Raw genomic sequence first — 13,197 nt, 5'->3', positions numbered from 1 at the left:
TGTTGTCTTGTTTACATGTTGTGTCATCTTAGCTGGCTTGCTAATGTTAGCCATTGTTAAGGCCACATTCAGGAATTACCATTTAGTTCAGAGTTGGAGGAGCAGCTTCACTGAGACAAATACTTCAATACAGGCTGTGTTAAACTGTTGTTGTCTCATTTTCTCTTTAACACAGATTATGCAACATGTATGTGTGGGAGCTGTGAAGTTGTTTCAAGGGTAACTTTGATTGAGCTAAGCTGCATAACTAAAGTTAAGTAATGGGTAATGTAACTAACTGTTGCTTTTGTGTAGCCTAATTGGTAAAGAAATGCCAATAACTTTTATGTAAATGATTACCTTTTTCAAGTAACCTTACCAAGACTGCAGAACATATCCAAGAATATATGCAGCTCTATAGTTGAATAGCCAACAGTAATGTACCCCACAGTAAATGTGCATCAACCTCATATTATCTGGTGAATCTATCTCAGTTTCACACAGCAGTGGCCTAAAAAAACATGAACATTCGGATGAAAATATACATGTGATAATTGCCTGAGCTTGCTGTACTTTCTTGCTTAAGTCAGAATAATAGACTGGACCATCCTATTTAATCAGCTTTTATTTTATTTTATTAGATCTTGTTTTAATTAGAAAAACACCAGGAAACACTTGCAACAAGATGTTAAGCCACTGCAACACACATGAAGACAAGTTTCAAGACAACAGTTTCAAAAATCTGATCTCGCAGTGCCATATATTTACAAAAATTACTATAACATTTATAAAACGTGTCTGTAGCTGGCTGAGTCTATGAAGAAAGTATTCCTCCTGCTCAGGAACCATACCGAGGTAGCATTCTGCACAGTTCTTATAAATGAAGGAAATTGTAGCAGAAAAGAGTGGGAGTGAATGCTTTATGATTTGACAGTGATTTGAAGGTTTCTTCCATCTTAGACTGAAATAAACAAGGCACCTTTCAAATACCTCTTCAACTTAAACTGTCTTTTTGTTTAGCTTTTTCCTGTGAGCTGATTTTGTCAGACACGCAGCATGAAGGAAATAGTTTTGTGCTTGAAGCAGAAATGAAAACGCGTGCTGGAGTTAAATAAAAATGAATTCAAGAACACATGACATGCTTTGCAGAGAAACTATTCCTATCTATTATGAAATGACACATGAGTGGATGCCTGCATGATCCTTGATTGATGAAATGTGGTTAGTGAAGGTAATATGAGAGAACTGGAATGGTTTTCCTAATCAATAAAAGACAAAGACGATGATAGGCAATACTGCAACATCAAATGAGTTCACGCCTCTTCATTGTTTGTGGAAAGTTGGAACCTTTCGTCCTCCCCCTTCTTCTGCTTCACTTGTGCTTCTTCCTCTAAATGGTATCCAACCGTGAGCTGGTACACCATCAAACCCACCACTGCACCCAAGAAGGGGGCAAAGAGAGGCACAAAGAACCAGTGAGTGTTTGCCCTGTAAGAGAAAAGAAGGAATTCACTTAATTCATGGTGTTGTATTGAATTTACCTTCTGCAACAAGCCTAAATCAAATCAAATATGTTCATTTCATTTTAATAATGTGTCTAGTTTCACTCTGACTTTTACTCATCACACTGTTTTGTTTGTTTTTTTATAACAGAAGCCCTTTTTTTACCAAATGCAATCAGGATACTGATACTGATACTTTTTGTTTATTTATTTTTACTGTTTTTATGTATTTTAAATCATATTGTTTCTGTTATTGATGTTTTCATCTTATCAGTGTCCTAAATAGTTTTTAATGCAATGTGGTGAATCAAAAGATAATTTTCCACAATGTTGACAATAAAGCTACTAACTAACTAACATTACCTTAGTATTTATCAGTGGTGGTTGGTGATATTTACCTGGATGGAGCTACATGAAATGTTGCCGTGTAGATTGGTGCACTAAGCATTGACTCCAACTGTAAAAGACTCCTACATTTACTCATATAAACATATTTGCGTATTCTATTTATTTTCTCATCAAGCAGAACATATGGTTCATTGAGGATATGTTGCATGAATAGAAACCTGTTCAGGTGCAGGTTTGCTTGATTGACAGGTGCCTCAGCTGGCCAAATTTGTATTTAGCAGCTCCACTAACTAACAGAAAGGGTGGAGAGCAATGATCTTAAACCCAATCATCATTAAATACCGTGAATCACTTATGAGTGATGTCTATGCCCATGTTTTCCTACAGTTATTGGTTCAACCTGATATACTGTCTGTAAGTAGTGAAAATACTGCTATACTCACGTGAATACCTCGCCACCCCAGCCTGCAAGAGCCGTGAAGATACGTGGTCCCAGGTCCCTGGCTGGGTTGACAGCATAGCCAGAGTTGAAGCCCATTGACAGGCCGATAACCAACACCACAAAACCTACTGTGAAGGCCTCCAGACCTCGAGGGACCGGATTGTTATGTGGATCAACGATGGCCACGATACACACAATCAATGCAGCTGTTCCAACAATCTGAGATACAGTACAGGGGAAACAGTTTAGATTAATATTTTCTTATTTACTGTACATCAATTTCGTTTTGATACTCAGTTAGAGTGACAAAATAGTACTTCTATTGCATAAACAATCAAAGCAGTCTCTTAGCTTTATGTTGTTTCTCTCTGGATATGTTAAAAACATTCATCACACAAACTTCAGTTTTGTACACTTGTCTCATGATTCCTGTGAGGAATGTTAGGAAGTTGTGATATTCATACTGTGTTGGATTTTGTTCTGACAAACTTGACAGGCTGTCAAACTTCTTGAAGAAAAGTAAATTTAATATCTGGCAATCATGTCAACTTTTTCATCAGAAAGCATCAAGAACATCACAGAGCATCCACTTTTCACTGATGTATTCTGACATCAATGGATGGCGGAAGCACCACTAGGAGAGCTCAGCTGAAGATAGGAATGTTTTCTCCAATTCACATGGTTGCATCACTACCAGCGAGGACCTTGGATCACTTTCACAGTATATGCACACAGTGGATATTGTATAGATTACTCCACATTTGGCGACATGTCAGGATCTATGCCGCAGCAGGGCCATCTAATTTCCACATTAGCCAGCGAGAGCAGCACCACTGGCCTACATGATGTAATAAAACTGCCAAGAGCTGAAAAGTTGTGCCAGTTTTTGTGAGACTGTGTTGCTGACACAAACACAGAGGAAGTGCTGTTTGAGACAACGAGGGTCTTGAAAATGTCTTCAGACAAACTGAAAGAAACAATCAGTGCCAACAAAGGCAAAGAAGCCTTTCACTAATTCAGTGTTAATGAAAACGTGCAGCGTTTATTACCATAGAGGCAATGATTGTTAAGAATCATTAACATATCCGTTAAATGTCTTCTCAGCTGCTTGGTAGAGCAAAATCTGACTTGATATATCTTGTTGAAAAATTAGATACACTTAACTGGGCCATCTCCAACTCTTAACTGAAGTATGTTTGGCCCCCCAAAAAATGTCAGAGTGCACTTTAGTTTTAAGAATAAGACCTTTTCAGGTGGCTCCACTCCAAAAAGTTAGCAGCAGAAAATAACTGTCAGCATACAGTCTGTTTATAGTGGAGTTTTTTTTGGAAATCTTCTTTTTGAACCATTAAGTTTTAGGAAGCTTATTGAACAGAGTAAATATTTGATGACTTTACGGTATTCGTTAAAGAAAACTTGCTCAACCAATTGGTATATATGTGTATTAATGGTAAAGTTAGTATTGTTAACTATTTTTTTTTAAAATAAAAAATGAATATTAATATGTTTTCTGATTATAAGCTGCTATAAATATGATGATTCTCATTGTTCAAATATTTATATCAATATGATTCTTTGATATTTTTTAGATGTTTTCAATTAAACTACAGTTTCCAATTTGGTAAATCCTTGATGATAATTCTACTATTGGTAATAATGATTGAACAAAACAAAATACAATACAGTAGGAGTTAGGAACACTGGCCACTTCACTCTGTTCACTGGGAGTGATGCAACTTCTGACCAAATGGGGTATCTAGCTTGTTAACTCCTGTAACTCATTGGCACTGTTGGTTGTGGTTCAATCCCAGCAGTATTGCAAGGTGTCCACTCTTCTGAGGAGTAAGAACTTGGGGCTCTAACAGTGGAGCCATACAAGTTAAGCCCTGCTATGTCTCCAATTTATCATTAGTGGTCGTGACTCAGCCGTGACATGAATCTTCTCTATCTTTGAACTCTTATTTAAATCAGTGCTATAGTCTGTTCAGCTGCAGCAGACATGCATCACTGTGACCACAAGTATCTATTTAAGTCTCCAATTATGAGTGTTTTCTTTTATAGCTGAATGTGTGAAATTGAGGCTGCTGCCCTAGACAATGGACACTGATGGGAAATTACTGTTTTGTATGTACAGTATGTGCTTATTGTGCAGTTCTTCTAGTGTGCATTGTCTGGCCTGTAAGAAAACACCCATCATTTTCTCTGACTAGAGGTGAAATACTAAATCAAGTTAATCTCACCTGATCAAAGAATCCATTTACCAAGGTGAGATGTTTGGATGGATACGTGGCAAAAATCCCAGCTGTGGCATTCTTCCCCACCACAACCAGCTCCCCCTGGCCAAAGTCCTGTAAGGCATCTGGTGGAGATAAGTGCAATTGACTTAAAAAAACACGTTTTATTTTTAAGATTGCAACTTTTTGAATACATATATATATTTTAATAGCACAAGAGAGTTTATAAGAGCACATTTGAGTTTAGTTTGTTAAATTAGAGCCTTGAATTTGCATCTTTTTCTGGATAGTGCAGGATAAAATATTATGATTTACAGCTTACTGTACATTCAGATTAAATAGGATCAGTTAAGTAACTTATACATTTTCATGTAAAATGTGTGAAATTATTCAAAGCTTGGATGCCTTGAATTATTATTCATGCCTGGCATTTCTGTTTCTTTTTTACTCTCTGCTTGGTTACATACTGTAGCTGCTGTAATACAGCAGCAGTGAGCATTGAGTGAGGGGCTGGGGACAGACAAAGATACACAAAGATATCACTGAATACAAGCATGCAGAATAACAGCACAAGCTTACAAATAGGGCCGAACAATGAGAGCAGGCAAGGGCACATACTGTACTGTAGGTTGTGATGCAAACAAACACACAAACATGGTATGAACAGAAATCTATGAATGCATGTATGAATGCCTTCTGTAGAGATTCAAAGACTAATATCCAGTTTCAATACAAACATGCTTAGCGACAGCCTGTTAGCATTGTGAATGGGAGCTTATTATCCTGCTGATGTTAGTATTTTGCTAAAACCACCACTATGCCAAAGCACAGCCTCTCAAAGCTGCTTGGAAGGCTTTAGACTCTTGTTTACCCAAGTTTCAGTTTTGGTGTGGAGGTAACACCAAGGAAGGTGGAAATCAAAAGGTTCATAATTGTCTCGGCCTCCTGGAGGTCCATCCAGCTTGTATCCTCTCCCACAACCTGCATAAACCTACTACATTTGCCCCGGGGTAGACGACAACAATCTTGATCCACCTAGCAAGTAGAGGTGCAGTGCTAACGTTTTAATGACGAAGTCTTGTTGAGTTCAGTCTTGCATACCAAAATACATGCCAAATACGATCGCTGCACCCAAGAAGGCTCCAAGAGTCTGGAAGAAAAAGAACAGCGGGAACTTCCTCCAAGGCTCTTTCCCAAGTAAACATAACGTGAAGGTCACCGCTGGGTTCAGATGGCCACCTAAAGATGTGGAAAGGAAAAAAAAAACAACCGTGGTATATTTTTATTATATCTATGATCATATTCTATGTGATGCACCTTGCGAAAACAAATACATGAAGGTTGCTTTATCTCCACCACATACAGTACAGCCCCACGCCCCTTTCCTCAGTGAGACAGAAGAGAGTTCCAAGCCTACCGTATATTCAGTAATCATTGTCTCTGTAAAGTCCTGTTAGGATGGACGGTCTTTTGTGACACAAAATTAAATTGGAGGGATGAAAAGAATCAGAAAAGTATTCTTTTTTTTTCAACCTTGAAGGGAAAAGAACCACTCTGATGGCACACTCATGCGGGCGCCTAGCTTGTATTCACACCTTAATCGTGTCAGGATTGAAGCTATCTAATTATAAGAACCTATTTTCTCAGCTGCAATGTGTATTAGAGGGGTACAGCCTCATTATAAAGGCATTGAAGGCGTGAGTATGAGTGAACTGCAGAAGTCTTTGTAGTGTTGTTGCTTTTGACAGAGGATACTTGGATTGAGAATTGACTCACTTTCCTTTCAATTATAAAACCACACAGTTTTTGAGTTAAGGGGTAAGTGCCCCCTCCTTCTTTTAAACTTTGCATTTTTCTGTCCACTGCCTCCCTCTCTGCTTCTCCTGCTGCCTCTAGCAAACACATCAGTTCGGTAAATACTGCACTTCAGAGGACTGCCAGTTTACCCTTTGCTGATATTTAGTGTCTGTCAAGCCATCAATAATGACCCACTATTATGCTGATGGAAGTTGAAATGAAGCTGATTCGTGGCAGAACAGTCTTTGAATGAATGGCACTTCATGACAGTGATGCAAATGACTCTCGCTTATTTATTTGTGATTTTCTCAAGAAGTTCTCCAAATTAAACAACAGAATATGTTTGAAACTGCCCCTTTATTTGACCCACAAGCCATTTCTCGAGATGAAAGTGACAATTTGTTTTTTCTTTGAAAAACTTGAAAAATAAATCGGTTTTATGATGTGGCAACACTGTGGTCATGGTTTGCTTATGTTTAGACACAAAAACAATGTACTGGTACTGTGTATGCTGTTGTGTCTCATTGCCCCTTATTTATGTATTTATTTATATTTTACATATTTTAAAGTTTTATGGGTATTAGTATGACTGTGTATGTGGTCATGGGTATGGGTGAAATGTGTTTTGGCTTGTGTGTGTGTGTGTATATATTTTATAACTTATTTTATTTTGTTATGCTGCAATTGGACTGCTCCAACAGAATTTCATTTTATACTTGCAATGACAATACAGATCTATTCTATTCTAAGGGAAAACCCTGGTTTGTGTTAAAATGACTACTTCATTGAGGGATCTTTGTAATATTGGTTACAATAATAATGACGTTAAAAAAGTTGGCTGTTGTTAATAAACTGGAAACGAACAGCAATCGAATCCCATGTTAAGACTGTAGATGAAGTCGCAATGAAGACTTTGTTACTCTACCTCATCTCCTCCCAATGGACCAGAGTCATAATTACTGCAGCTACTAGAAGGTTTTGTCACTTGAAGATAATGATGTTGTGGAGAATTTGCTGTAGGAACTATAAGAAATGGCTGATTCAGTTGTTTTTCTTTAGTCTCCATTTTCTTGATGATAATGAAGTTCCCCTCTGCTTTCTAAAGTAACCCCTATGTTTTGTTGACATTGGCTTAACTGTTAAGAGATCCAATGCACCAACACCACTAATAGTTATGTGAAGCTATTCATATTTGCAAATTCAACCAGATTTTCCTTTAAATACTGTATGTTTTCTTTTCCTCTGACCTTTTTAAAACCCAATATTTATTATTGAAGTGGTAGCCCCTCAATTAGCTACAAACTGTGCACATTTAATTAAGGTGACAAAATATGAAAATGACCACAAAGCAGTCATTACACCAAATTACAGCTTTATATATAAATATTTCATGTTTTATATGATGCGCTTTATAGGCTATGCATAATTATAGCCTATATATTATTAGCCAAATGTTTGTCTGGGTGAGCAATGCTACATAAAAAGTATAGTTAATACCAATCATGGTTATTGAGCATTCAAAATTGCATTGTATTTAACTTTTTACAAGTGGGGTCTCTGAAACTCCAAACAGAAGTAATGAGACCTTTTCTGTAGCAGACATCTGAAACAATTCTCATCAAGTTAACCCTTTATCAGGCGAATAACTGTATTTGGTAACTTCAGTAAACATCCAAAATAGTCTCCCCATGACTCCAATTGGATTTTTTCTATTAATACTTTTTGGAAAATGTTTTACCCTATAGACCAGCGAGGAACCATATATGGTAACTTCACTGACCTTGATTTGCAACATAGAAATGAAAACATTTGGACAAAAGTCACAAAAGCAAAAAAGTTATGTAATATCCCCCAATAACTCTCTAGGGTTGAAATTTTGAATTTGCTCTATAAAGGGTTAAAAAAGGTAATAAAACAATATTTTTTGCTTTATTACCTGTTACAGAGGGGTCTTTACGAACTCAAACAGAACATATACTTTGAAATATAGGTTATCCTCACCTGAGACCTGTCCACACACAAGGATACCCAAAGTGGCAGCAAATCCAAAAGCCAAGTTGACAGTGAGGAAGGAACCATGGGAGCCTCCGCTGAGCACCCACTGTGCCACAGCACCGCAACCAAACATCTGGATGAAGGAGGGAAAACAGTTTTTTTTTTCCTTTACAATTTCAAGAGCCAGCCAGAAATATGCCATCAAGTGGAAAAACAATCTTGGTAAAAAGTTATTTGTATTGACAGACAGTAGTAGAAAAACTTCAAAGAGAATAATAAGAGATAATAAAGCACCACGGTGTCCTGACCTCAAGTCAGGTGTCTAGCTGGGCCTTGTTTTCCCTCTTATCCAGGGTGTGTCTCTTTGACCTCAGAGGTCATGCGTATGTTATGGGTGGGCTTTGTGTGAGACTACTGATGCAGACAACAATCTGACTCCACCTGCAGAGCTTTCCTCCACAGAGGGCCAGCTCTATCCACTGAGGGGACCCGATTGCTAGTAAAAGATCTCATGGAATTAACAGATCAGTCGCAGCTGGGGAACAGAATAACAAATGGCCTGGTGTTTCACTGTCGGTGCCCTCGCCTCATATTTTTGTTATCTGTGGGGTTACCGGGAGAAACAGAAGGATTCCAGGTTGTTTTTGCACTGGGTAAAAAACATTTCATTTTAATTTAAAGGAATGTTGCGGCTTCCTAGTGTGTTGAGATAGGTTTTATAAGCTGTATGGAGTCTTCTATCATTAGTAAAGAGTGTGGATATAAAGTAAGTTCTCTTTATGTAATTTGAAAGAGATGAACATAGGAAATAATTGATGGAGGAGCCTTAGGTGCTGCAACTTTAAAGTTCTTAAGAATATAGTTGAAATAATTCACTGGTTCTGTGACTCAGACATCTAAGAGAGCAACTATTTAATGAGAAGAGAGGAGCAGTTAAACTTTCTTTACCCTTTGTGGCAAAAGTTACCTTTGAACATCAGAACAGTCTCAGAGAAAAGACACAGGGAACCTTTACAAAATAAAAAATGTTGTCATCAAACAACTAAAGTCTTGCCAGACAAACTAACACCCTCACCTTTTTCTTGACACAAACATGTTGGACAAGAACAATATCAAATCCCATGGCGCATTTTCAAAAGATATGTTTTCTCTTTCCTCACGTTGAGCTACAAAACTGGTGGAAGGCTTCATGACATGTGCTTAGTGAGAAAATTCCCTTTTTGCAACTTGATCTCCACTTGTGATTGTTGTGATTATTTATAGGTGTGACAGACTGTACAATAATTACTTTGAACACCATCTTGCTGGTTGGATTCATTTGGATCCCACATGTGCCTTGTTATGTGATGAACTTAATCAATAATGTATACTCATTCCTATCATACATGTGTCTTCAGTGGTGCTTTAATTTGATTTAACTGCATCCTGCATGCATGTATTTTCTTTCCCCCAATTCTAATAAATAGATAATGTAGAAATTCAGTTGAAAACTAACCAATCACAGCTCACAAAGTAGATTATCTAGTGATGCAAAAGCTACATTGTCTGATATCAAAACTTATTTCTCTTTTTTTCCCGTCAAATATCCAAAGTAAGGGCAAAGGGAGCAAAATATGAAGCATGCAAAGTGTTGTTAACCATGCAGCTATTTCACTTGTTTTTAATAACAGTAAGCAAAAGTATTTTAACACCAAACTTGACCATATAATGAGTTTCTTGAATATACAAATACACTTTTCATTAATATTTTACATGGTTAGTTAACAGTTCCTCCTCCCCCATTTTTCTAAGATCAACAGCACAGCTTACATTCCTATTTCAATAAACTTTGCAAAGTGATAATGACATTCATACTAAACATTCAGTAATTTATTCTATTTTCCTCTCTTGCTTCAACAAAAAGATCTACACAGCACCCTGCAGGAATGAGGAAAAAAATACTCTTTACTCACCACCAGAATAAGGGTTCCCAGGCATTCTGCCAGGGCCTCGCGGAGGAGCACATGTCGGATCTGAAAGGTCCCTGCCAGTTTCTTTAAAACGTCTTTTTGTTTTCCCATGATGCAGTTATTGCGCAATGATCTTGAGGTGCTCTGTGGTCTAACAACGAATGTGTGTCAGTGACTGTACATCAGCTTTTAGGGGTCTCCTAGGGATCCCTCCTCCAGCAAGAAAAAAATAGCTCCTCAGGACTGCCTGCCACTCCTTAACACATCTTTTCCTTACCCTTTTTGTGGCTGCTGAACTCAAGAGGTTCACTGATGGATGTTTTTCACGGTTTTTCAACATACTTTAAAATTATACCAACCTCAAATGAAAATGTAAGCCTTTTTATACATAATTATATACATTTATCACGCCAAAGAGTCCATCTTGAGGGATATAAGTTTATTCCTAAACTGATCCCTCTTCACAAGCCCTTCACAAGTCAGACTCACAGCTTTAGAGAGCACTCCCCATTAAGGGAGAATGTATAAATAAACAGGTAAACTCTGGGTAGCACATGGCAGTCTCAACAGTGAGTCGGTCACCATGGATACTGACAGATGCCTTGCTCACACAGCTGTTCGAGCCTTCAAAAACTGTCCCAGTGAGTGACTACATGACTAGGTGCTGTCTTAGTAAGTTAAAGGCTAACTACATGCAGCCTGCAAACTGAATGAACCAGGCCCTCAGTCTGAGCAAAGTGATTAGACTTTTCTGAACTCAGTCGACAGCATAATTTCCAGTGAATTCCAAGTTTTTCATCTTGCAGTAGCGCTGCAATATTCAAAGCCCTCTAAGAATGTTTCCTCCCCATAGGCTATCTTCTAAACCATCAGGGTGGCTGCCCCTTCAGACACTTGTTCAAATGATCTAAATGACTATCTAGCTTTCTTTTGTCTTTCAGGGATTTCTAATTAACTACCAACCCACTGAAGCAGGCAATTCCCAGGGCCACAGTCCCCTAAACCCACGCTCACTTTGTGTCAGTTGTTTTTTGGTAATTTGATTACTTGCAAATGTGTTGACGGAATTTGCACAATTAAAGTACAATATTAACTACTCAGGGTTCTGCATTGTTCCATAATGTCATGAGCCTGTCTTGTGGAGGGGCCCTGTGTCAAAATGTAGTTTTAAAACCTTGATTACTTTAGTGTATATTGTACTCACATAGCACATATTCTGTATATTAAATATAGCTGGTTTAACTGATACAACTGATGTTTGCACTGTACCTGATGGAAATTTGGAGGCAACACAGAACATACAGTACACAAAAAGTGCTAGACGTAGGGGTTGTAGATGTCAACAGGGGCTAAACATAAAATAATCATGGATATCATGATTATCCATGGAGGAAATCAGGGCTGGTGGTGATAAAGGTTAAGCTTGACTTTCTAACTCATTTGCTTAGTTTAATTTAAACAGGGAAAGTGTTGAACATTCACTTATTAAAGTACCTTGTCAGTGTTAATCTGTGGAGAAAAAAAAACAGCACAGGGAGGTGCTTACTTAAAGACACGATTTCACCTTGCTGTAACATTCAACCACACACCCGTGTGTGTGTGTGTACTTTCATTTGTGCAACCCTCTTCAAGCAAGTGCATTATCTCAGAGTGTGCTGTAATTAAGACGTTTACATCTCCTGCTTAGTTCAGCGCATTAATGGGAAGGGAAATGGCCAGAGGAGGGAGAGTGTTGATGGTTTATCTTAGAGGTTAGTTAAAATCACACTGACTTGCTGTTTTGGCACAATGCAGAAACACCTCCATGATAACCCCAATTTACATATTTATTCACGTACTGATTTATTTACTGATCGGGCTGTTTATCTAAGACTTTTCCTGACCACTCCTTTCACAATATGGTCTCTCGGAAGGCTGCTTCTTGGTGTTTTGTACTCTAGATTCACCTTGCTGAAGAGGAACGGTACAATCCAATGCAAAATGATATCTCCAAGGTAGAATTTGTAACTCTAAATATCTGCAGTAAGAACGATTACATTTAGCTAAATATATAGGTAAATGTATTGTATTTATGATTATAACAATTGCAGAATAATTGCATTCCTGCAGGACATAAAAACTTCTTTTTTTTTATTCCTGTTGCAGCTGAATGTAAAACCAGAGGCTCACTTGCAAACATATTGCACACAACCACACAGTGGTGCACTCAGAGTCCAACATCAGGCCATATCAGCAGGCTGTCTTTTCTACTAAAATGCTGGATTTGTTCAGCCAAAGCCTCATGCATGCAAGATAAATAGATTTTTAAAATCAAAATGACAGTGATGTGCACTTTGTGTTGCTTCTGCCACACGGATTACAATTGTTTGTCTCTCTGATATTTACCTATACCACCACCAACCACAGCGAGGGCAGGGTTAACCATGTCTTTCCCCCGTTAAAAATTAAACACACAAGCTGATGATTTATATTTCATTATCCTGAGCTTGATTCATAATGCATTATGTTGTGCTCTGTGTTCAAAATTAAAGGTCATATTGTTCTTTGTAAAACAATGTCGAATGTGTTTCCGCTGCATGTTTATGTGGACGAGTTAGAAGACAAAGATGAATAGGTATAAGCTTATTATTTACATAGCTGTGATTATACCCAGTGTCCTCCACCGCTTCCTCTGAATAAAATGAGCTTCCATTATCGGTGGATTGTATGAAAATTCACGGCTAATGCTAAAAGGTGCTCTTTGTATGTGGACACAGTCAGGAGAGTGGCCCTGCATTAGCATAACATCAATGTCAAGCTTATATCGCTCAATCGAGCTAATCAGTATTCCTACTGTCATATTAGTGTGGCACTCAGAATCTAAAATGTACAGGTAGGCTACATCTGGTGATATCACCAATCAGCCATGTCTATAGATGCCGGAGTCACACACTAATGGAATTTTTTAAACA

At 37.9% G+C, this 13,197-nt stretch overlaps 1 protein-coding gene across 1 annotated transcript; it reads right to left on the bottom strand.

The window, feature by feature from the left end:
• Nucleotides 1-671: 671 nt before the first annotated feature.
• On the bottom strand, nucleotides 672-10,357 carry LOC133994901 (aquaporin-3-like). Its single transcript, XM_062434126.1, has 6 exons — nucleotides 10,250-10,357; nucleotides 8,304-8,430; nucleotides 5,607-5,744; nucleotides 4,512-4,630; nucleotides 2,273-2,490; nucleotides 672-1,467 (listed from the first exon to the last, which is right to left on the bottom strand). Exons 1-6 carry the CDS (start codon nucleotides 10,355-10,357, stop codon nucleotides 1,293-1,295), a joined length of 885 nt encoding a protein of 294 aa, XP_062290110.1. The 3' UTR covers nucleotides 672-1,292.
• Nucleotides 10,358-13,197: the final 2,840 nt, after the last annotated feature.

This window comes from Scomber scombrus, chromosome 15 (assembly GCF_963691925.1).
Source record: "Scomber scombrus chromosome 15, fScoSco1.1, whole genome shotgun sequence".
NCBI lineage: Eukaryota > Metazoa > Chordata > Actinopteri > Scombriformes > Scombridae > Scomber > Scomber scombrus.
Note: the sequence above shows the minus strand (reverse complement) of the source record. Positions and strands in the feature narration are given on the sequence as shown.